Source organism: Drosophila simulans, chromosome 3R (genome assembly GCF_016746395.2).
Source record: "Drosophila simulans strain w501 chromosome 3R, Prin_Dsim_3.1, whole genome shotgun sequence".
In the NCBI taxonomy this organism is placed as follows: Eukaryota; Metazoa; Arthropoda; class Insecta; order Diptera; family Drosophilidae; genus Drosophila; species Drosophila simulans.
Genome location: NC_052523.2, coordinates 22,767,501 through 22,790,430, shown reverse-complemented (window position 1 = coordinate 22,790,430; position 22,930 = coordinate 22,767,501). Strand labels below are relative to the sequence as shown.

At 45.7% G+C, this 22,930-nt stretch overlaps 1 protein-coding gene across 34 annotated transcripts in view; it reads right to left on the bottom strand.

Annotated features, from left to right (window-relative positions):
* Positions 1–22,930, bottom strand: part of LOC6729749 (protein lap4) — a 59,881-nt gene that overhangs the window by 12,276 nt on the left and 24,675 nt on the right. For 11 of the 34 annotated variants that reach the window (XM_039295468.2, XM_039295467.2, XM_039295474.2 and 8 more), the window contains 17 exons: positions 16,858–17,465; positions 16,539–16,739; positions 16,282–16,468; positions 15,847–16,127; positions 14,654–14,938; positions 12,485–12,595; positions 12,030–12,209; positions 11,843–11,872; positions 11,516–11,674; positions 11,201–11,414; positions 11,037–11,125; positions 10,668–10,970; positions 10,272–10,598; positions 5,618–7,036; positions 5,162–5,383; positions 1,336–1,486; positions 670–946 (listed from right to left, as the gene is read on the bottom strand). In XM_039295468.2, coding sequence (XP_039151402.1) covers positions 670–946; positions 1,336–1,486; positions 5,162–5,383; positions 5,618–7,036; positions 10,272–10,598; positions 10,668–10,970; positions 11,037–11,125; positions 11,201–11,414; positions 11,516–11,674; positions 11,843–11,872; positions 12,030–12,209; positions 12,485–12,595; positions 14,654–14,938; positions 15,847–16,127; positions 16,282–16,468; positions 16,539–16,739; positions 16,858–17,465 — 5,044 coding nt within the window. Of the gene's footprint in view, positions 1–669; positions 947–1,335; positions 7,037–8,593; positions 8,666–10,271; positions 10,599–10,667; positions 10,971–11,036; positions 11,126–11,200; positions 11,415–11,515; positions 11,675–11,842; positions 11,873–12,029; positions 12,210–12,484; positions 12,596–14,653; positions 14,939–15,846; positions 16,128–16,281; positions 16,469–16,538; positions 16,740–16,857; positions 17,466–17,546; positions 17,898–22,630; positions 22,706–22,930 lie in introns of those variants that run through there. The other 23 variants (XM_016177614.3, XM_016177587.3, XM_016177588.3 and 20 more) reach the window with 14 other exon arrangements.

The window sequence follows — 22,930 nt, the reverse complement described above, 5'->3', positions numbered from 1 at the left end:
GGGCTGGGAGTCTGGCTGCGATTTACGAGTCCATACAACGCTTAAGTGCTACATAAAACTTAAACTGCTTAGGGCTTAGACGCTTATAATCGTATGCAAGTGTGTGTGAGTGCGTGTGTGGAGATATTGTGTGGTGAGGAGTGTACTTACTATTAAAGAACACTCAGCCATAGACCGCTATCCTTATTTAATAACACACTAAGTCTCAATGATGATTAGCAGCTCCGTCAGTTGACTGCATGGATAGTAAACAAAGTGGTGGTGTTTTGTGGGGTGTTTTCTTTTTTTCAATGTGAACGATTGAAGGCATCTAAACTTAAGAGCAGAGCAACCCATATTTAAAAGCAGCTGTAAGAGAACCGGCACCAGAACCAAACCAAAAGGCAGCGGAAAAACTTCACCAATAAAACTAAAAAATTCAACTTTGCATAAGAGATTATACTAAGCAAATGCACAAACACCGTGAAAGTTGTGTGAGTTTCGTGTGTGTGAGTGAGTGGGTATATGGTTATCATAATATCGCATGGGGTGAAGGGTGATTGATTGATTGATTGGGTGGATTGGTGTGAAGTGTGTGTATAGTGTGTCTGTGCATTCAGATGTAACATAAAAAGCGCATAATGCAAGCACCAATAATCCGAAATGAGAACTTGGCACATCCGCACTCACCTCATGTCCTCCGCATCATCGAAGTGCCCCAGAGCGGCGTTGTCAACGGAATCCCCGCGAGCGATGCCCTCCTCTTGGTCGCTGTCGTCATTATCGTCGCCGCTGCTGCTGTTGCTGTTGCTCTTGGTCCGCTGCTGTGCGGCATCCTTGTCAATGTTGTCGTTGGCGGCATCCAGTAATCTGGAATTCTTATCACGGCGCAATGTTGCAATTTTCCTCTCCTCCTCCTGTCGCAGCTTTTCCACTTCATCCTTTGACAGGAATGAGAAAACTTTGTCTGCAAGCGAAAAGAGAGTGCATAAAATCAGTGTAAGCTAAGGACATCGCCCCGCTATTAAGTTGGGAAATTAAATAAATAGCGATCCGATGCAGCTTAGCCATTTAGCTGTCTAAGTGGATTCCACCACTACAGCTCCAGACTTTGTCATGCAAATGGCGCAGGCAACCACGCTCTCCTCCACCCTTTTCTAATTACGCCAGCCGAGAAGCGAAAGGTGACGACCACCGTTGTGGTGGCTTGGCAACCGCAGATAAGTGGTTTGATTGACAACTTGGGCCAAGAAGCGAGATTTAAGTGGCAGGACCACCAGCTTGGGCAAACTGCACAGCGACATCATTGAGCCACTCATTCAATCATGGAACTTTTCGCGCTAACCATTGACTCACCTGTCTTTTGTGTGGGCTTGTGTTGATCCTCCATGGCTGACTCAAAGAAGCGTTTTTTATCGGAAACCGATTTAGGCACTTTAGTCGGAGTGGGTTTGGCTCTATCCTCTTCCTGCTGCTCCTCGGCTCCATCCCTGCTGGCAGGTGTTGACTGCAAAATGGCAAAACGTTTTTGTTAGCAACTCAACGCACACACACACAAAAAAAAGCTGAGAAATCTCAAGGATTTATTTAACGAAGAAAAAATCAATAAACAGATAAAACTGAAACGCTGGCAGCACTCAGCCATATTTTCAATTAAATGACTGGGAAAAACTGCAATTTTCAAAGCGAGCGCTGAAAAATCCGAAATGGCCATAAAGAAAATTGATGGCACTACACAAGTTTATTAAAAAGTCAGGCAGGCGGCAGGCAGAACTGGTTCCGCCCAGAAAGGGCGTTTCGGTTCGGGTTTAGCAGGATCAGCCATAGGCTGGCTCAATCATAAAGTGACCAAGCCGACATTTTTGGGTCTGTGCTGCTGTGTCCTGCACTCGGGGCATATAATTTACGGTAGGGTGTGGGTTTGAGTTTGGGCTGCGATTTGAGTTCGGATTGAACTGGAGAGGGCGCAAATTACAGCTGCGTGGGTTAGAACGGAACGAACCAAACCGGAGCTGGCCATTTATCACCCAAAGTCGTGTGTACTGTCGGTTTTATGCTTTCATGCAATTCCTCGTGCTGGGCAACATGAGACACAGTGGCCAGATAAAGCCAACCCGGGCTGGATAGTTAGTGCCTGCAGAGCAACGATGACTGCGACTACGACGACAAAGTCATTAAATGGCAGCAGTCGGGTGGGAAAGGACAGCGGGCAGAAGGAGGAAGACCCTTTCCCGAGGACCCAGACGAAACAAAGGCAAACAGGGCAAAGGCCAGCGTTAAACTGCACAAATTGCAACCTTATACCAAACTAGTGGGGTTCGACTCGACCCTCCAGCCAGGAGCAGTAAGAAGCAGCCAGACCATCAGACCACACCAGTCCGAGAGCTCATAAATAAACCAAGCCGTAGAACCAAGGGCGATGGCGTGGAGGAGTGGAGGGCAGGACAAGTGCATGGGGAAAAAGTGAAAGCAGCAGGAGTGCCAGCTTAACTGAGCTGTATTTTTAGAAGAGAAATTAATTTCGTATCGGATTTTTCGATTTTCAATTAAAGTCAATGCGCAGAGCCAACAACATGGAGGAGTAGGGCAGCTACGGAGCTGGTTTATCAGCATCAGTCTCCAGTGCTGGAGGAGCTGCTTTTTGCCCTGCTCAGCAGTCAGCTAATAGGAATTTATTGAGCCATGAAAGTGTTGAGAATGTGTGTGTGTATGTGTGTGTTAACCGATCCCAGAGATGTCCCAGTGTGTATAAGTGTGTGAGGGCCAAAATGGCCAGCGCATTAAAAGCCAATAAGCCATTGAATTATTCAGACCATGCGAGCAGTGTTAGTGGGTGAAAGATAAGGCGTTGATAAGGGGTAACCAACTCTTTTTTTATCTCTAGGCAATTACGAGTGCTTTGCGATAAGATTGCAACAAAGAGAACCCAGCCGAGGTATGGGACATTAAAAAGGGGCAACCAGTCGACAGCCAAATCAGTGCAGGGCCAGGTGCGAAAGCGACAGGTCGCGAGGCAGTCAGTGCCTGCCTCTTGGCCAATTGGGGTCACGACGCAATTAGATACAAATGCTAAGTGAGTCAAGGTCACTGGCCACACCACTTGGGTACTGGGTTATCGCTCCCATTCAAGCAATCGTTTTTCGAGTACTCAAAGCCTTGTTTACACAATACATGGCCGGGGGGACAAGACAAAATGAAAAGAGCCCACGAAACGCAAATAAGAATAATACGCAATGTTTATTTGCCTTAAGGTATGCAATTAAAAATGTTCAGCTTGCTTCTTTGTCTTGATAAAATAAATTAGCATTAAAATCAACTTAGCAGCGCTAGGGCGAAATTAACTTTATAAATTGTAAAATTGTGTTTTCTGTCTGTTTTTCTGTTACTTCATTTTATACTCAGGTATTTCTCTTCGTTATACTACTTATTTATTCGTTCGGTTTTCGTGTATTATTTTCCTTCCCCTCGTTTTTCTTCGTATTTTCGTTTTTTTGTATTTTGTTTTCCCAAAACAAAAGGCAATAATAAAAATGGGCAGCGGCGGCATCAGCAGTAGCAAAAATTAATGGCCCGGTGGGCGTGGTAACTGCAGGTGGGCGACCATAAGCAGCCAACTGTTTCAATCAACGTCAAATTAAACTTGTCCCGAGACTCGGGGGGAGGTTGCCAGGTGAGCGGGTGACAGCACGTGCAGGAGCAGGAGGACGAGGTGGCGCCCATTAAACTTCAACCGCTTGCTGCTCAATTTCAACTGCAATTTTGTGGCAAAGTAGGTAGTACACGCTCGATGGGGGTCGAGGGCGTCTCGAAAGTCAACAGAAAGTTGCATCTAATTAGCAGGAAAGGTGTGCCACCCAATCTGCCAGCCCGCCTGCCTGCAAGTTCAGCAGGTTCGGAGCTCAGACACTACCCACAAATCAATCAATTTAAATTGCGAGCGAGTGGAATGAAAATATTGAAAATTGCAGTCGATGCCAGTAACAAAGAGAGCAAGAAAAACGCAAGGGGCTGGGCAATTTAATTGATGGCAAAAAGGTGTTAGAATTTAATTAAAATGTATGAGCAGAGACATGGACGAAAAGAGAGAACGAGGGAAGAACGGGAATGGGAAGGTCCGCGGTCAGCTTAGGAGCAATTAAATGCATCGTCATCGTTGAAAGCCACCGATAGCAAGTGGTTGCATGGCGGTCTACCGGGGGTGGATCGATTTTTGAAGAGGAATAAATCTAAAATCGCATTTGGCGACTATTCCTCGATATTTTTGATCCATTTTGGTTTTGAAACCTTGAGTTCGCTGACCAATAAAGCTCTTAGATTTTATATTGATTTATTGCTAAAGTAGTTTTGCATTTAGTATTTATTGTTATGGGTATTTCTTGTCACTATTTTGTTTAAGGTTTTATGTTATTGGTGAACTCACTTAAGAAGATTTTGTACTGAAGTATTTGTAGCGGAATGGGCTGATATTTTTTACAATTGAATTAGTAGTATTAACTGGGTAATGTTTCTTTGGAAATACTTTAGATTTATTCATAGATTTCATTCCAACTCTAATTCACACCGTTGTCTCTTTGCCAGTTGGCGTCGTGGGCGTTCGAGGTAGAGCGGGCTGTTGCCACGCCCCCTCCAGCTGCGGCTGGGATTGGGAGCGCAGCTTGAAACTGGCCATGCCCCTCAGGCCATGGGGCTTTTGGGCCACTGGCGGTGGAGCGGGGGCGGTACGCAACTTGGTGGGCTTCAAAGGTCGCTTGGGAGGCAGAGGAGGAGGAGTAGGCGACTTGGAGGCGCGACAGGATACCGAAGTGTCACTGCTTCGACGCGAATCAAAGAAGGAGGTGTTACTGTAGATGGCCTCCTCCTCGATGGTGGAGTAGATCTCCTCGGCTGTCTCGTAGTAACTGGATGGCACACCACCTTCTCCTAAGGACGAATTTTTGGTCATAAGAAGCGAAGAGCTGGATGAGCCAATGGAAAAGGAACTGGTGCTGTGGGCCAGCGAGGAATTCGAGACGCCAACGCGAGCAGTGGTCATATTTTGGTAATTGCTATTCGCATCGGGACTGACAACTATTTCCGAGAAGGTCGGGAACTTCATGGCGGCATACGAGGGCGTGGGTGAGGTCACGGTAACGGGCGGAGGAGGTGGTGGCCCCCGCCGGGGCTTGGCACTTGATTCACTCACCGTTTGCAGGTAGAGCATTGCTGGCGAGGATTTGTTGGCCACCTGGTCGCCGGGCAGGAGTACCAGGTTGAAAAGGGGCTGTTTGGGGTCGTGGGACGAAGTGGGGGAAACGGTCTTAAGGGTGAGCGTGTTGGGCTGCTGCGGTTGCGGCAGACTGGCATACTGCACGGGCAGTATCTGGGCCGTGGGAAAGATCTGGGTGGACGACCCGGCGACCAGCAGCTGTCGTTGCGGCGAATCCATCAAGCGGTTAGTGGCGCCACCAGCAGAAGCAGCATTGGAAGAACAAGATGGAGACGTGGATGCGTTAGCGGTTAGTGGTGGCGCGAACTGCGGAAACTGCGGCGGCTCATGCAAATGACGTGTATGTTGGTGTTGGGCAGGCGGTGTGGGCGGTGGTGGCAATGGCAGGCTGTCAATGTCGGTGTCGAAACTATCTAGAAAGGGATTCGTTACCGAATATCCGCCGCCGACAATGGGTACAGGTGGAGCGGGTTCATAGGGGGCCCTCAACTGATTCCTCAGCTCGTTCTCACGCAGCAAATACTCGCGGTGCTCCTGCGGCGAGACCAGAATATTGTCCGGTGAGTTCTCGTGCACGAATTCGTGAGGCCGAAGCTGCGAGGGCGTCGGCGGCAGGGCCTCCATGTAGATGGACTCCTCCGCCTCTCGCAAAGTTGGCGTGCTCGGCAACTTCGGCAGGGTGGCGAAATTCACTGGCGGCGGTGGTGGTGATTCCCTCGGGCGACTCGGTTTCGTCTTGGTTGACACCCTGACGGGAACTTTGGCCTCCACGGGATGGATCGTATTCGTGCTGGCATCGTGCTCGAATACCGTAAAATCACCTTGTCCCACATCGCTGGCCTGGAATGTTTCCAGTGCTACATTTCGCACCAGGTTCGCCTTCTTTAATTGCGGTTTTGGAGCGGTGGGTGGAGGTATCTTTGGCCGCGTGCCGGTAAGGTTCTCCGTGGACTTGGAGATCACTGTGTTGGGAGTGCTGCGACCGCTGGATAGTGACTGGGATTGCTCCAGCAGATCCTCACTGGATCTCGAAGACCCAAAGAAGAACTGCTCGCGCGTGGAGCGCGGCGACCGAGGCGATTTGCTGACCTCCTTCGCTATCCGCGTGTACTCATCATCCTCGGAAGTGGGATGACGGAAAGGATTTTCCCGCTCCAGTTCGCCGGGTCGATCCGGGGAAGTGGCCCGTGAAACGCGTTGAAGTTGCGGCGATTCCACATCACGGATGCGTGCCACTGCTGGCACAATGGGTTCAGATTTTTCCAGCGTGGGGCAAGGACTCGTGGCCCGCAAGATGCCTTTCCGCGGCAGACGATTACGACCCGATCCTCGAGTATCCTGCTCTGAATCGTAGGCCCTAGTATAACCATCTGGAGTGCGGGAGCGGGATCGCTCGTAGTCCGACCTGGAGCGCTCGTCCCCACTGAGATCGAAGCTTACAGACTTGCGATGACCACCGTATTCTGGCGTACTGCGTCCCGATCTCGATGGTTTGTACGGCCGGCAGTCGCTTTCCGAGTCACTGGTATATCGGCCACGTCGACGGTCGAAGGTATCGGAATCAGTGTCTGCATAGGAAGGTGGTGACTGCACTTCCAAGGGCGGAGAGCTCTCCGTGTCCTCCTCTTCTTCCTCCTCTTGGATAGCGTCGATGTCGTCCAGCCGCTGGGAATCTGCGTCATCATCATCCTCATCGTCCTCGTCATCTATGATGTACACGGGCTCCGCCTTCTTGGGCTTCGCCTGGGTGGCTTTGCCAGAAGTTCGATTCTCCTCCTGCGACTCCAGCATCTGCTGGTAGGAGTAACGTGCTCCGGGTGCCAGGCGATCTGGAGTCTGGGTGCCTCGTTGCTATTAGAGTTTGAATTGTTGGTGGATTGCTCATTTAGTTCGGTATAGATTCGTTTTAGTTTGGGTTTTGGTTTGGTATTTTTCGAGTGCAACGTCATCGCACACAAGCTTGAAACACAAATTGCAGTGTGCAACGTTAATGGTGAGTGGGTGAAATGCTGGTGAAGTATTCTCGGTAAAAAGTGGGGATGAATGCGGGTGCGCTTTATTTAGTTGATGATGCTTTGGTACGAACGACACACACAAAAGTTGTACTATTCTGTTTGGTTTTGTTTTTGGTGCTCCTTTGAAACCTGCGTCCATTAGCCAATTACCAGTGATTTTCTGCTTGATGATGAGGTGAGTGACTGCGACTGCGACTGGGACTCTTCTGGCCAATTTGCTGGGTGATGATTTTGGGTTGATGAACTCGGCACACGATGACGATAGCGAACAGCAGCGATACGAAAATACAGAGAGATAGCAGATACGGAGACAAAGACGAGTCACATGGCAAAAGGAAAATAACGAAATCAAACGAAAACTTTCCCGAATTAAACTTCTTGGCCGAAAACTAAGGAAGTTCCGAGAATCCAATCTTTGGTCTCCCCAAAAACCAAAATGCAATTAAAAGTTTGACCCATTTTTTGAGGTTTTTATACGACAAATACATTAAGATTTATTGACATCAAAAATGCACACTTTAAATTCCATTTAGCTAGCTTTTAATTTAACTATCATTAGGTAACAACGAAAGTGGAAAACTCAAACCTAACCATTTGCATAAAGGATATTCAATCAATGTACGGTGTGAATTCGGTTTTAACTATGTGGTAACAGTTTAGTAGATACTTTAACAAAATATCCCTAGTATAGGTATAGCTTGGCTCTTTCAAAAGGTTATAACAAGATGCCCTTTGTCATCGGCTTTAGTTTTTGTCGGAAAGATTCTATTCTTCTCTTGAGTATTATTCAGTTGCATAATTGGACCTTTTGTGTGTGCTTGCCACACGTTGTTACACATTTAGTAATATATAGTGTGGGTGTCTTCTGCGTGTTATGTAGTAAACAGTTTTCGTTTCACATAGTATAAACATCGAAAGACTATATGTATAAGTGGAATACTTTATGCCGCAAAATGGCGACAACATTAGAGCATTCCGCGTTGATAAATACATTTACACATTTTCGGTACTGAGTTCCTTTCATCTCAACAATTGTCTGGGATGCGTGGAGGTTGGAGTGTGAATTTGTTGCTGTTCGTGTTGATAAGGACACACTTTTTAACAATCGGATGGGAGGTGGAAACAGAGTTCTAGTGAGAAGACATTGAAACCATTTGCTGAGTTGAGAGCGTTCGGATTTTGATTGAATTTCGAGTGGGGGATTACGGGACGAAAGCGCTATAAGTAGTAACTCTTGGCCCTTTGAACACGCTTCCTCAAATCCTAGTTTGTTTATTTGTATTTTGTATATATTGCAACTCCATCGGTACAAATACAATAGTAGAGCCTGCACACCCAAGCTGTTGCCTCCTGTCCTTTCTTTCATTTTGGCTGCTAGCATTTGTATTCTGTCAGTTTAAACTAAATATTCAGTCTTATGGTGATAAACATCCGCTTGTTAAGCAATGCGCTGCTCAGCAGTAAGCTGCAATGAAATCGATGGCGGGCGGAAAACAACAGAAAACCAACGGAACAGATTGCAAAATGGTTGAGAAAAACAATAAGAAATGTTATAAATAAAACAAAAATAATGAAAAAAAATCAACAATTTGTTGAAAAGCGCGCACATTATTGCAGGAATTCATAAGAATGAAAGAAGAACAAGGACGAGAAGAAGATAAGAGAGACGTTTTAATGGAAATTTTCTTTCTGCAGTTTTTGAATTATTTACATTTACATTTATTATACGTGCCATCTATATAGTAAGTATATGTTTGTATATATATGTAATGTGTGCCCGATTTCATTCCCTTTTCGTTATATCGTTTGTTCCCTACTGCTTTCAATGCAAATTCAAATGGGGCATGCTTTAAAGCCAACAACAAACAGAACCACATCAACGTTAACAATAATAACAATGCCGCCTACGCAGTGGGGGCAAAGGTACCAACGAACGGTAACAGTAAAGACGCAAACTGAAATGAATATAATATGAAAGTAGCATAAATAACAACAGCAACAGCAAGAGCAACACGAACAACAACGACAACGAAACTCAACAAGAACAATGATCAGAGTGGGCCAGACCAAGACAGGCGTTCTCAGAAAGCCAGCAGCAACAGCAGCCAATATGCTAATAAATAATAAATTGTCTGCTGCCATATCAATAAATGTGGGGCCATCTACTCCGCTCCTCTGCCAAAGGAGCAAAGGAGCAGCTCAGAGGAGCTGAGAGCAGCTAAGCGCAAGCCCGACACGCATGCAGAACAAATACATAACTCATACGCCCCCTGGTACAATCGGCCCACATAGATAGGCTATGATTTTTTATTCATTTTTAATTCAAATGCAACTGAACAAAAAAATCGCCTTAAAGCAGCAACAAAAGTACGTAAAACACGAAATGGATGTGAAAAACGATGCTGCTAGTGTTTACATGAGAGAATGAAAGTGCTTTCGAACGAATGGATGCAATGATTATTTGTTTTAGTTACAGTCAGTAGGTTTAATGGTCTGATGCTATCATGCTGTTACCTGTGAATTCAGTTGAAAATATATAGCTATGATTCCCATTCTATTTCATTTTTTTTTTGTTGTTATTCCCTTTTTTTCAACTGGCATCACATGCCAAATTTATCACAACAACTGTTTTGTGACCTTTGTGGTTTGTGAATATGGATGGTAGTAGTATGGTGTTTTTGGTTTATCATCTTATTTCTTTGTATACATTTTAAAATTTTTGACACACACACGCACGCACTCCAAGCACAGGACACGAAATGTCAGTGACAGGACAAAGGCATTAGTGAAGTTACACAAACACATAACAAGCGAAATACGAAACAAAAATCAAGTTAAGAGATTGGTCGGGTTTAGAGTCGAGTTTTCTGTTGGGGTGGCGACTGTCGGTTCGTGTTAGCTGTTACATGGGTGTATCTGTATTTGGATCTGGATCTGGGTACCAAAACTCGCACACAGACAGGTATTTTACACAAACGAATGGTACACGCACAAATATTGAAAGACGTACACACACACAGACATTAAAGCCAAGACAAGAGACGTGCATCCACGGTCAGGTATGTACATACCTGTAGTTGCGACTCCTCCTCTTCATCCTTCTCCGTGGAGGTCGTTTGCGTCTGTGTCTGCACGGCCACGGCAGGAAGAACTGGCGCTGAGCCGGGCATGGATGCAGGAACAGCTGGAGAAGGAGCACCAGTCGAGTTCGCTGACTCTGCTCCAGCGATGGGAAGAGGCGCCGCCGGCGTTGTGGGGGTGGTTGGGTTCGTGTCGAGCGTATGCTTCGATATGACAACCGTCGTCGTCTTCTGTATCTTATCCAGCTCGTGGTGCTCCGATGGCGACTTTGGTGGCACGGTGGTGAAGGCGTCAGCCGCGCGTACAATTTCCAGCACCTAATTTGCAAACGAAACAACGAGGCATAAGTTTTTACCGAATGTCCCAAGGCCAGTCCAGTCACTTACCTTCTCCTGGGTGCTCTTCTCCTGACCCAAAGGCGCCAGCTGCGTCTGCTGCTGCTGCTGTTGTTGTTGATGGGCCTGCTGTTCTGCGTGAATGAGCGCCACGGTCTGGGTGGCTGGCGTGTCCGGTGCTGTTAAATCAGCAGATGCCACTGGCGCGGCTGTGGGTAAGGGAGTTGTATTGGAGGTGGCAGCAGGTGGTGTGGGCGACGAGGCGCCATGCACCATGGCAGCAGCAGCTGCCAGGACCGATTGTCCAGTTGGCTGCTGTGCATCTGGCTTCTGCGAGGCGAAGACATCGAAGTCCTATTGGGAAATGGGGAAGTAGCTATTAATGTCATGCCCAAGTCGCTCCTTAACTTTTGTACGCACCTGTCGCAGACGCTCATCCTCTTCGTGGTCCAAGCTGGATACACTCTGACTCTGGCTCAGTTCCGAGCCCGTTTCCGATGCACGCGAGCCTGGACAAGCAAGGTAACAGGGGAAAAGTAATTTAAGAAGGACTCAACTGGGTCGATAAGCTCAAGATTACGTACCTTGGCGACTGCCACCGCTGCAGGATGCAGACGAGTTGAAGCCAGTGCTCATGCCGCCGGCCTGGCCAATGGAATGAATTAAATTGGACTTGTCGTAGCCTTTGCAGACGACCAATTGAATCTCGTTGCCAGCGTTGCGCAGCACATTGACCGCATCCTGGTGCGAGGCGCCCAGCAGCGAGTGTCCATTAACCTCGAGGAGACGCATGCCCACCTGAAGCAAAAGGTGTAGCAGCAAAAGTTTCAATCGAGCTTTTCCCCAGACAACAAAAGGTGGGCGAGCCGTAATCGCCCAAGACAGGAGCAGTACGTTACCTTAAGCCTTCCGTCCCGTCTGGCCGCACCGACCGAGTTAATTTTGGACACGAAGACGCCTTCGTCGGAGGGATCGGCGGGATTACCGCGCTGGCCATTCAAGCCGCCCTTGATGTGCATGCCCAAACGTTCGCCCTCCGCCTTGCTGAGTAGCACTTCCTGCGATTTACAATTAACAATTAGGAAAGAATGGAAATGAGATGGCTTAAACGCTGACAAATAACAATTGGGATTCTCGTCAGGTCGAAACAAAGCAAACAAAAAGTTTAGGAAAAGGCATTTGACTAATTGCAAATATTTCCTCACTGAAAGCCAAGAGGATCTTACCTCTGTTTTTACATAAACTACTTCTATGCTCTGTGCGTTTTGAATTTGTTTGTGAGCAGTGGCAGAGTATACAAAAATTGATTATAGAGGAGGAGTAAGAAGTAGATCCGAAGCGTATATACATATATACAGTACAAAAGCAGTCTAAAATGGGCTAATAAGGACTTTGCCAGACCACGAAACTTACCTGGAATCCTGGCGGCAGTGGGTCGTGTTGAATGGTCAGCTTGATTTCATCACCTGGCTTCAGCAGCTCCAGAACCGCATCCTGATGTGTGGCCTTGGAAACATCCGCCTCGTTGACTTTCAATATGCGATCGCCCATGCGCAGCTTGCCGCACTTGGAGGCAATCCCGCCGGGCACAATCTGTCCGATTTAAGGAGGAGAAACCCCAGGGGTAATTGTTATACTCATAAATGGCCAAAAGACTTGAAACTTTCGAGCAGGCAGCTGGCTTAGTTGGCTGCTTATAATGAAGCCATCCTACGAGCCACTGGATTTTGAACAATTGTTTTGCAGCAGCAGCGGCAGCAGCTCATTTGCATTCGCAAGTTGCGGCCACTCGAGTGTTTTAATTCGAAAACTTTTTTGCCAGCTGCTGCTGCAGGTAATTGTTAGTTAATCTATCCGTCTGTACTTACGTGCGATATAAAAATGCCAGGCTCTCGAGTGCCGAAGGGCACACAGGAATGATCCGTGCCGCCGATGATGCTGAATCCCAGGGAGCCCTGGTTCTTGGGCAGCACAACCTCCTAGAGGACAGACAATTAAAAATCGTGTTAGCACATCACAAAATTAACACAGATCAATGGGCCTAACGCTAAGAATCCTACTGAGTCTGCCGTGTATTGGGTGAGTCCATGGATGAAGGGTGCTCATGTGCTGGCGTTTAATGGTGGTGCAAAATTGTTGGTGATATTTATATTAAAATGTACATACAATTTAAGGGGGTTTCCCCTGGTGAGACACAAAAACCAAGACAAGCCAAGCCAAACACCAAAAAACAAAGTCATGCACTTAAGACGAAGCATTCATTAAACATGAAAACCGAGTACCAAGAGTGATTCACATTCAATAAATAATGAATACGTTTTGTGCTGTTCTTATGAATAACTTAATTTTAGATTAAACAACATGCAAAAAGAGTGGGTGAAACCACGCCCACTTCATGCTGAATTTTCCTGGCTCACGCATTTTCACACAGATTTAAACAAAGCTTTTGCGGCTCCTGTGGTTGAGGTGAGCATCGTTTAGCTCAAGTGCTGGCATATTGCAACATCAAAGCATAATATTTCTGTTTTATATTCATTGCCGGGAAACTCGGAACTATCTCCTGAGAGCTGACATATCCACAAAGGCTCATTCGTGTCAAAATGCCAAATAAACACATGTACTCGGCTAACTGCTACTAACTCTTGCCAATTACCTCGAAGAAATTGAATTCTTTCGAGTTCGAAGCCAACGGATATCTCGCTCCAAAGCGGAATGCAAACGCAGAAGGGGAAAGTAAATTAAAAACAATTAAATGTTTTATTTATCAGTGCCCCGGAGACAGACACACGGATGAAGATTGCGAAGGCAAACAGAAATATTTAAAGTTTACTTATGGCCACACTCTGCTGCACACAAAATAAACGCTGTTGGGAACTCTTGTGAGTCATTTAGAGTTTCTAAATCTTTTTTCGGCATGCGCTCACTTTATTATTTAAGGATATAGTATGCATGTACCTTAGTTTGCCGGTTTAGTTATTTATGCTGCAAGTGGCAAGTGACAAAGCTGGCCACATGCACAGAGTCTCTGGAATTTCTTGCCGGGATTTGCATCACGTCGGCAATGACACTCGAGTGGCTCTACGAAAAGTGAGTGAGTAAACCATTCTGTCGTTCAAAACGAAGGCGCTTTGCCGCTCACTTCAATAGATTCGGTTACTTCCAAAGGACACTAAATATTCAAGTGTTGGCCAAGGCTATCAAATATTGTAGCAGCACTTAGTAACAAAAAATATACATTTAAAAACCCCTCGAAAGCATTAAGGCTAATACCCATTTAAATGGATATTTTTGTTCGTTTCAAGTTATTTGCAAAGGAAACATAAGCCAGGATTTTTGTGGAACAGTTGGAAAATTATATTTATCCAGTGTTAGTAGAGGGAAAGTTAACTTAGTACAGAAACGAGTGGCATGCCAAAGTTCTTCCACATTTAATTGAATTAAATTGAATTGATTAATCGCTTAATTGTAGTTTCCAGCTCCGTGCCATAACCAACTTAATCCAATTCCATCTCAACTGCTACTCAATTAGTCGGAGCAATCACAACTCTTGTAAATGTGCATGTTTTGCATAATGCTTGGCATGAAACATAGATGAACTCAGCGTCTCAAACGGGGGGCCTCTGACCAATAGTTAAATCAAATCGTTTGCAAAACGCACATATATTTATTTAGCAAATTCAAATTGAAAATGGGAAGCGCGGCCAATAGGTCAAAGTGTGCCAATTGTGGGGAGTATAAATCATAAATTAATTTAGAATTAAATTAAATCAATTTTGGTGTGTGTTGTTGTGCATCATGTACGGGTGGATTGTGCGTGCTTATGTGCGGTAACGAGAAAAGCTCGAATTCCGTGCCTGGATACACTATATAGGTATTTTTTTTTGTTACATATTTTCAGGTCATCTGAGCTACAGGATAATGTGTGTCCGTGTCCGGATAACTTTGCTTGTGACTTTTACACAACGATTCATTAACTCTTGGACTCTGGGCAGCGACTGTACGCGCTTCTAGTGTATGCGGGATGTGGAGATAGTCACCTCACTGATAAGCGGCTCCGCCAACTGATTGTCGGTGATGCGCGTCATCACCGTCTCCGTGAACGTGGACTTGGTGATCGTCTCGGTGACGCGGCCAAGTTCGGTAGGTGCCGCCGGGAACATGGGCAGATCCGGCTGAGGCTTATTCACATTCACCGTGACGGCACTCACGCCCACCTCGTTGGGCCGGGCCACATGCACCTGATGCTGACTGCCGCCGCTGAGGAAGTGTGCCGGGATCATCGCCTGAAAATCATCGCTGGTCAGCGGTCGCAACGAGGAGGGCTGCTCACGGTCGTGGTTGGGTATGTACGTTGGTTGTTACGTGGTTTTTGGATTTAGCAAAGTATTTGGAAATATCGGTTTTAAGCAAGTTTTTGGTTTTTGGAGGGGGTGGTGGTTGATCAGAGAAAAAGAAACAAAAATATGTTGGTTTTTGTAAATTTTGGTTTCACTTTTGATGATGGGCTATGAAGCCATCGTTAGATCTAGAACTAAGCTAACGTGCCTAACTATGAATCATTAATCATTAATTTAGATACATTTCTGCAAACGCCTCCTAGCATTTTGACTCTTTTTCTCGATGGGTGCTTTAAAGCTGGGACATAAATCGGTGCAAACTTAGTGTCTAATCGGTCGATAATAATATATATATATTCGACTATGTATGCAAAATGAGCATATAGCATATATTGGGAGGACAGACAAGGCGCACAGGGCACATGCAAAACAAACACAAACAATTTCGTTATACATACGAGTAGATGAGCAAATATATAGATCTAGCAGCTAGGGTTATGAGTAATTGATAATCTGGCGGAGAAATGGATTAGCACATATTAGGTAACTTATGACTATTTAGTGTGTTCATGTTTAAGTTTTTGAATTTTAGTTTTTGGACGCCAAATATCAACAACAATTTGCTTGGACGACTTGCGCTGCAGTTTATGTTAATATAACATCTAAATTTTGGTTACTTACCTTTAAGGCTGATTAGAAATTTATGTAAGGTACTGCAGCGCAAGCATATACATTTTGGTTTTATCTTAATCCTACCAACTGATCATGATTGTAGAAAACAAAAAAGTAAGCTAACGAGCTTATGGGCAACATTAAAATGACGTGCAACTGGCTAAACAGGAAACTAGACTATAGTCTACGCAACTACTAAGTTAGTTATCCAACTTCCTTACCTGAGCCTCGCCAGAATCGCCACTGGTGGTGGAGCCCGCCCCAGTGTCTCCATCTCCCATTGGAACGGAGTTGGTGCGACGGGGAGCGGGCACCGGTTGCCCCGTGGAACTGTCTATCGTGGCAGCAGCGGTGGCAAATCCATTGGTCTTGCTGCTGGGCAGAGTGTTATTATTGTTGCTAATACTAGCTGGCACAGTGGACTTCGGTGTGGGCGTGGTCGTAGCCAGGGTGTTGTACTTGTACGGCTGCTCAACTTCCCCCACCGATCGGCTGAAATTAGCTGTTGGAAATAGAGGTGAGAAAACCATTGGTTATTTAAGAATACAAGTACATGAGAATACACAAGTACGCATGAAGAATACAAGTACATGATAACCAATGTTCTGTATTTTCGAGCAATAAGTTGCTGAAGTTCAAATCTATTGATTACCCACCTGGTCGGTTGGCCAGATATCCGGAGGGGCTCAATGAGTTAAGCACTGCCGGACTTCGCGGACTCGTCGGTGGTTCCAGTGGACCTCTGTACTCGCGTTGCAACACCAAACGCACAAATCGCTGCGGTTCAGTCAAACAGGCGACGGCTGCGTCATGATGGGCTTCAGTCATATCGTTGCCGTTAATCTGTACAGGGAAATGCCATTAGCCTGGGTCAGAGATTGAAACGTCCGGCTCTGGAACGCCTCCCACTCACCGCCATCACCCGGTCGCCCACCATAATTTTCCCATCGCGGTACGCTAGTCCGCCCTCCGTGATGCGGGATATGAAAATGCCATCGCAGTCGTCCTTGAACGGCGGCGACCCCTTTCCGCCCGCAATGCTGAAGCCTAGTCCTTGGCCAATCTGATCGCGGATGAGCGTTGTGTGCAGCTGGATGTAGCTCAGTGGCGCCTCCTGGAATGACCGCACATGGAAAACCAGAAATCAATCACAAATAGTAAGGGACAGTAGAGGGAAACGAGTGAAATGTCAGAGATGTGGATTTGGTTAGGGGTTTTCATGGATTACACACCCTGCCATTCAGTAGCAATCCGTTGGGCGCAGCAGTCGCAGCAGGCTGCACTGTTTGTGCGGCAGTGGGTGTGGCAAACACGTTGCCCGAATAGCTATGCGATGGGGCCACCTGCTGAATGGGCTGCTGTTGCTCTTGCTGTGGGTGCTGCTGTTGGGGCACAATTTCAATGGGTGCCGGGATGTAACGCTCGTGGCTAATGGATGCAGCTGGAGGGGCATCCGCCACCAGTGGTCGCGTCTCGACCGAGATTTGGGACACACTGCCATCCTCGCTAAACACGGGGTGGCCAATCAAGCGAGTCACCTCACGCTGTACCACCAAAACAAGTACGGCACCGCAGGCTTTTAACACCTGCACCGCTTGGTAGTGATCCGCATCCACGACAACAATACCGTTGACCTTGATAACCTTGTCGCCCACTTTAAGGCCAGCCAAATCAGCGGGTCCCGCCTCGGTAACCCTTGATATGAAGATGCCATCATCGTCACCCTTAAAGGGCGTTGAGCCCTTGCCACCGGCAATGCTCAGGCCCAATCCAGCTGCAGTGCGCTCGATGTGGATTTCGTACTGCTCCAAACGGAGCTCCGTAACGCCATCCAAGTTGTCTGGAAGAAAGAAAAATATTTACTTAATATCAGAGTTTTATATGGATATATATTTATATATCTAAATCCCCGGATTTTTACCATAATGCTGCCTCTGTCTCTCGTAATCCCGATCCACCGGATCATAGCTGGTCACAATCCGTACTCTTTTGCCCTTTCTCTGCAGTGATCCACTGGGACTCCGATTGGAGGAGGCCAGTGAGCTGCGCAGGCTGCTCATCGCCGGACTATTACGACCACTTCCAGCTCCGGAGTAGCTAAAGTTGCCGTTGCTGCGCTGGCCATTTCGGGGCAGGGTGTTGTTGCCCTCTTTGACTTTGATTTTGACATTGAACATGGTTTGCTTTATTTGCTTTTTATCTGAGTGCACTTTTTAATATAAGCAGCTGCCAGGCATCTTGTCCAGACACCGTGTGTATGTTGTGAGGCAACCTATTTTTTATTTGACTGCACTTTTTAATATGCGAAGCTAACTTTTAACGCTACCGAGTAGCTAAAGGAGCGCAATCGATCTGTGTCTGCCAGAGGAATAGATAAAAGCACGGACTGCTGGCTAAGTGGCTAAGCCATATGCATCCATTCAAGTGCATTGGAACGGAAAACCCCATCAATGCGATAGAACATCAGTGAGATTACACATTTATTGCGATGATTTAATCAAATTTGAAACACCTCTCACGATGCAAATAAATAAAAGGATTCGTGTTTAGCATAAATTTTGCCATGATGACATTTAAATTGAATGACCAAAAGTTGGCCAACAGCATCTGGTACTTGGCCATAAACAGCAGTCAATGAACCGCTTCCCCCCACTAGAATCAGGCATTAAAGCAACGACCTTGGATGAAACCCCTCAAGTCCCCCAGCTGAGAAAACGACTTTGTATAATTATTAAATAAATAAACAGACAGTCTGCCAGAAAACTCTCAGACGTCCCTCAGGTCGAAAAAAAAAAACAGGCTGAGAGGCAGGTGGTGTAAGAAAGATGAGTACCAGTAACTTTTCCCTTCTCAGAAGCACATTTATTGCTTTTATTTTCGCTATTGCTGATTTGCACTCAATAAATCCGTCGGCACTTTGGCCAACAAAATCATTTTCTTTTCCCCATCTCCACGTCCACCGACTGTCAAGGATTCGCCAGGATGGCGGGACGGGGAAAACAGAGAGTCGGCTCTTGAGACAATTTCACTCTGTAATTGTATACGAGTTTTCATGTTAATCAATGCATAAATGAAAAGACAGGGGCACTCAGCTCGAGCCTCACCTCCATCGACTCCTGTCTGCCTGTCAAGTCAACATTAATATTGCCGGATTTCAGTCTACTACACCTGCAAACCAACATTGCCATTCACTCAATGTACCATTATTGAGTTTGGTAAGTTGAGTGGGGTATTCAGCAAATTTGAATTTCTTTGCTTACAGACCCAAATTTGTTTGTGCTTCATAATTCAACAATTTCAATGGGGTAGAAGCTTAAGCGAAGGTGTTGTGGCAGCAAAGTATGCTGTTTAAATGTTTTAAATGCCAACAACTCATCTCCTTCATTCTCAATTTGACTCTCTGAATTGCCGGACAAATGTGTAACTGAAAGATATTTTTATGGATATGTATACATATATTTCGCCCCCACATGCAAACGTTCGGAATAAAGCCATCTTTTCATGCTTTCCACCCAGATGAGTGGGAGAAAAACGGTCCGAGACAACAATAACCAGAGAAAAAGCCATAAAACAAAATAAGATTTTTTCCGGGGGAGGAGAGCAAATGACACGTGCTGTGTGTGTTTTCATTCCGGTTCCTGAGGACGCCGGAATGTAGGCAATCTTTCTGCGGGGGCAAGGCAGGGAAAGTGAAGTTTTAATACGAACTGGAACAGGAACTGCACAAGAAGGATCGCATAAGACCATTTGTTTTCCTCATATTTCTTATCAGACTTCTTATTTTACTGATTGCCAGAGTGCCTGCGAACTTTTTGCGGCACCCACTTAAGCGGGCATTTAAGCATTTTACGATGACATCACGCGTGCAGCTCAATGAGGTGAGCCCCGAACGAAGTAAGGCCATCGTTTTTGTCCTTCGTCACCCGTAAAATAAATGGCATAAACATAAACATATAAAAATTTAAAAACACCAACAGACGAGGAGAGAGCAACTCGTAAAACGAAGAGGTGGCAATAAGAAATGATGATTCCCCGAATGCATTAGCATTTGCACGCTGGTTATGAATCGCAATGGCAATCGCAAATCGGAATCTGCTGCCAGCTGACAAATGCCAAAGTCCAAATCAATGGCACGGGTCGGGAATCCTGCAGCTTCGCCAGTTCGCTGCTCTCTTTTTGTTTTGTCATTTATATGTAAATGACCATGTGGCAGAAGTCTTCGTCTCTGTCCCTGGGAAATTAGCCCACAGCATGGACACATGCCAAAAGGCAGAAATCATATTTCACTCGACTATTCTTTTTCATCACGGCATTCTGTGGCCAAGATGTGGACGGCACTCTCCAGGAGCTTCAACTTGTCATATTTGTTATGACAAGTGGAAACAAAAAAGAGAAGAACTTTTCCCCTTCCATGCAAATTTCGCTTTCCACTCTGATGGAATTTTTTAAGCCAATGACCGCATGGAATCAATCGATTTTAATTACCCCGACATTATCAATGGCAAGAGATCAATGCTTCGAGTGCGCTTAAAACAATTTAAAGCCCTTTTGGAATCCATGAGATCTGCATTTTTTGTCGTCTTATTTTGTTTTCGGGCGCTCATGGAAAATGCCATAGTTGTGGAGTGCTGGCAGGTTCCATGATTAATTGTCGACCAGGTTAAACGGCGGGTAGCGATGCTGCAGCCTCTGACAAATTGCGAGTGTTAAGCTTTGGAAATCAACAAAAACGACCGTGCGACGTCCGCTTAAATGTGGCGACAAAAATTAATGAACAAAGTTTTTATGGGAGCATCATAAAATCACCCAGGAATATTCCGACAACAAAGCCATACTAAGCTTTCTCCATCAAAAGTGTCTGTTCTCTTTCGATTTTCACTAAAATGGAGCGATGTTTTTTAAAGGGGTGTGCGTTCAAAACACTGCTATCTAATCAAACTTTGGAATGCCTAAGCCAATGTGATAAAGCAAAACAAGAAGGCCCAAAAAGGGGGGGAAAATGATACAAAACGAAACCGTAGTAGTAAAACAAACTGGCGATAAGGCAGCTCTGAATCATTACGAAATTTTTGGACACATACGTAGGAACATTACAAAAGGGGGGACCAACCCAGCCCAGAGTACAGCAAAGTCAAGTGGTAGGTAATGACCTTGGTCCACCTGTCGTATGCGTTATTTCCCGATATCAGTGGGGCAGCACAGGTTTGCGTACTGATTAATGTGCTTAAAACGAAACGGATGATATCATGGGCGCAAAGAGCGCTTTTGGTAATGAAAACAGCTCGGTGTGCGTTCATTTTGATTGCATTTTGAGGGCAACAATTCAGGTCGTCACATTCCCGCATCCATGTTTGTTGACAAACCAATGTTCGCTTGGTTTGGTTTGGTTCGGCTTGCTGGGACACAGACAGCCACCTCAGTGACAATTACTCGAATTTTCCACATTTCCATGCTATCAACATGGCGGCGAAAATATTGGAAAATACGCAGTGAAATTCTTTGACCCGAACAGGCTCCTCGCTTCTCCGCTGCAGCTGGCGTTTATTGCATTTTTGTTTGTTTTCTAGCGCGAAAATGGGAAGACCGTTTTTTTTTCCTATTTTTTTCTCCTCTTATTTTAAGGGAAGAGAAAACTGTCACGACTGATGGCAGGGGGTTGGGAAAATTCTACCACTGGGGAGTGGCGGTTTAAACGATAAACTTAGCATGCAACTGTGAAAAGCACAAGGCCTGAGAGTTCAGGGCTATGATTCCATTCGGCAAGCCAAAATCCAAATCGAAATCGTGTTTGTTTGATGCCCATGATAGAAGGAATGCCAACTGCAAATAGTTTAAATTGCTGTTTGCACAAGAGCTGCAAGAGAACAGCAAATAATAATGCATACTTTGTTACATCAGTGATGAAACAAACAGCGAACAAACAAACCGGAAAACCGACAAAGAATCATATATAAATATATGTACAAGCACATTGACGAACACGCAACATACTGCGGGAAAAATTCAATAAGAATCCCATGCAATCAACGATACAATACATAAATAATGAATGCCATTGCCTTGAGCTTATCAACGGTTTATTTATTGGCCAACATTGGTCGACTCGGACGGCACCATGCCATTCTATTTCGAAAGAGAAGGTAACCGTGCTTTAAGAATCCTGCAGGAAATGTGCAGCAAATGCAGCTCATTGTTTGCCGGAATCCAGCAAAAAATTTATAAAAATAGAGGACATGAGCGTAGAAATGTCAAAGGAATTGTGCAAATGTTGATTGTATTGCCGAAGCGGTTGCAATATCTAGCCAGAAAAATCTGTGCAAAGGCGAAGGAAATTCCGGGAAACCGGATATGCACACAAGCGAACCGAACCGAACCAAGCACACTTTTCATGTTTGCCATCTGCAAATATCCAACAGAAAACCCGGCAACGCTTGCTATATAAACAAGACTAAATTTACTTTCAAGTAGCTCATTTTCGGGGATATGCACTGCAGCCGATATGCAAATAGGTATGGCTACTTGGCCCAAGGGGTTTCCCTTCCTTCTGTTCCGCTTCCCAGCCTTGAACACTTGAATCGACGGAGAACTGCAGCTGAAATTCAATTACGGCCTCGGGCCATCATACGCTGCGTATGCGCAACGTGAGAAACTTTCCAGACGAATGACCCGCTACCTCCTCTACACCGCCATAAAGGAATTATGGCAGACAGCAGACAAAAATCGATAACAATATTCGCTCGGGACAACAAAACACGTAAGCAGAAAAAGTAAAGCCGAAGAAAATACATTTCACACTCTCCTCCGGAGAAGTATTTAACAATGAAATGTTGTTTTCCTCCGCTTTTATGACTAAGTCAAGGCGTTGATATTTGCGTGAGAAGCTTCTGCTATTGTTATTGGCCAAGATCTCGGTAGTCTTGGCTATAACTCGCTCTCTGTTTTGAATGCCAACTGAGAAGCAAACAAAAATAATAAAAAACCGTATAATAACAAGTGCAAATATACGTTGAGCTGCTGACGAATGTAGCGCGTCTCTCGCGACGTTGACAAAACGCAAGCGTAACTGAAGAATGACTAAAGCAGGCGGCGAGTGGGCCAAACGCCCAGACCCGGTCGCAAAGTCTGGCAATTGCACTCGATGTGGTCTCTGGTCTCTAGACTCTAGTCTCTCCGTAACTCTCTTCTCACTCACAGTTTTCCCAGGTAGCCATACCAATATAGCCCTAGCCGCATATGTGTATAATGAGGCAACTCATTTCGGTTTCATTTGCACCACATTTTTTATCGCCATTCGGCGCTCTCTTT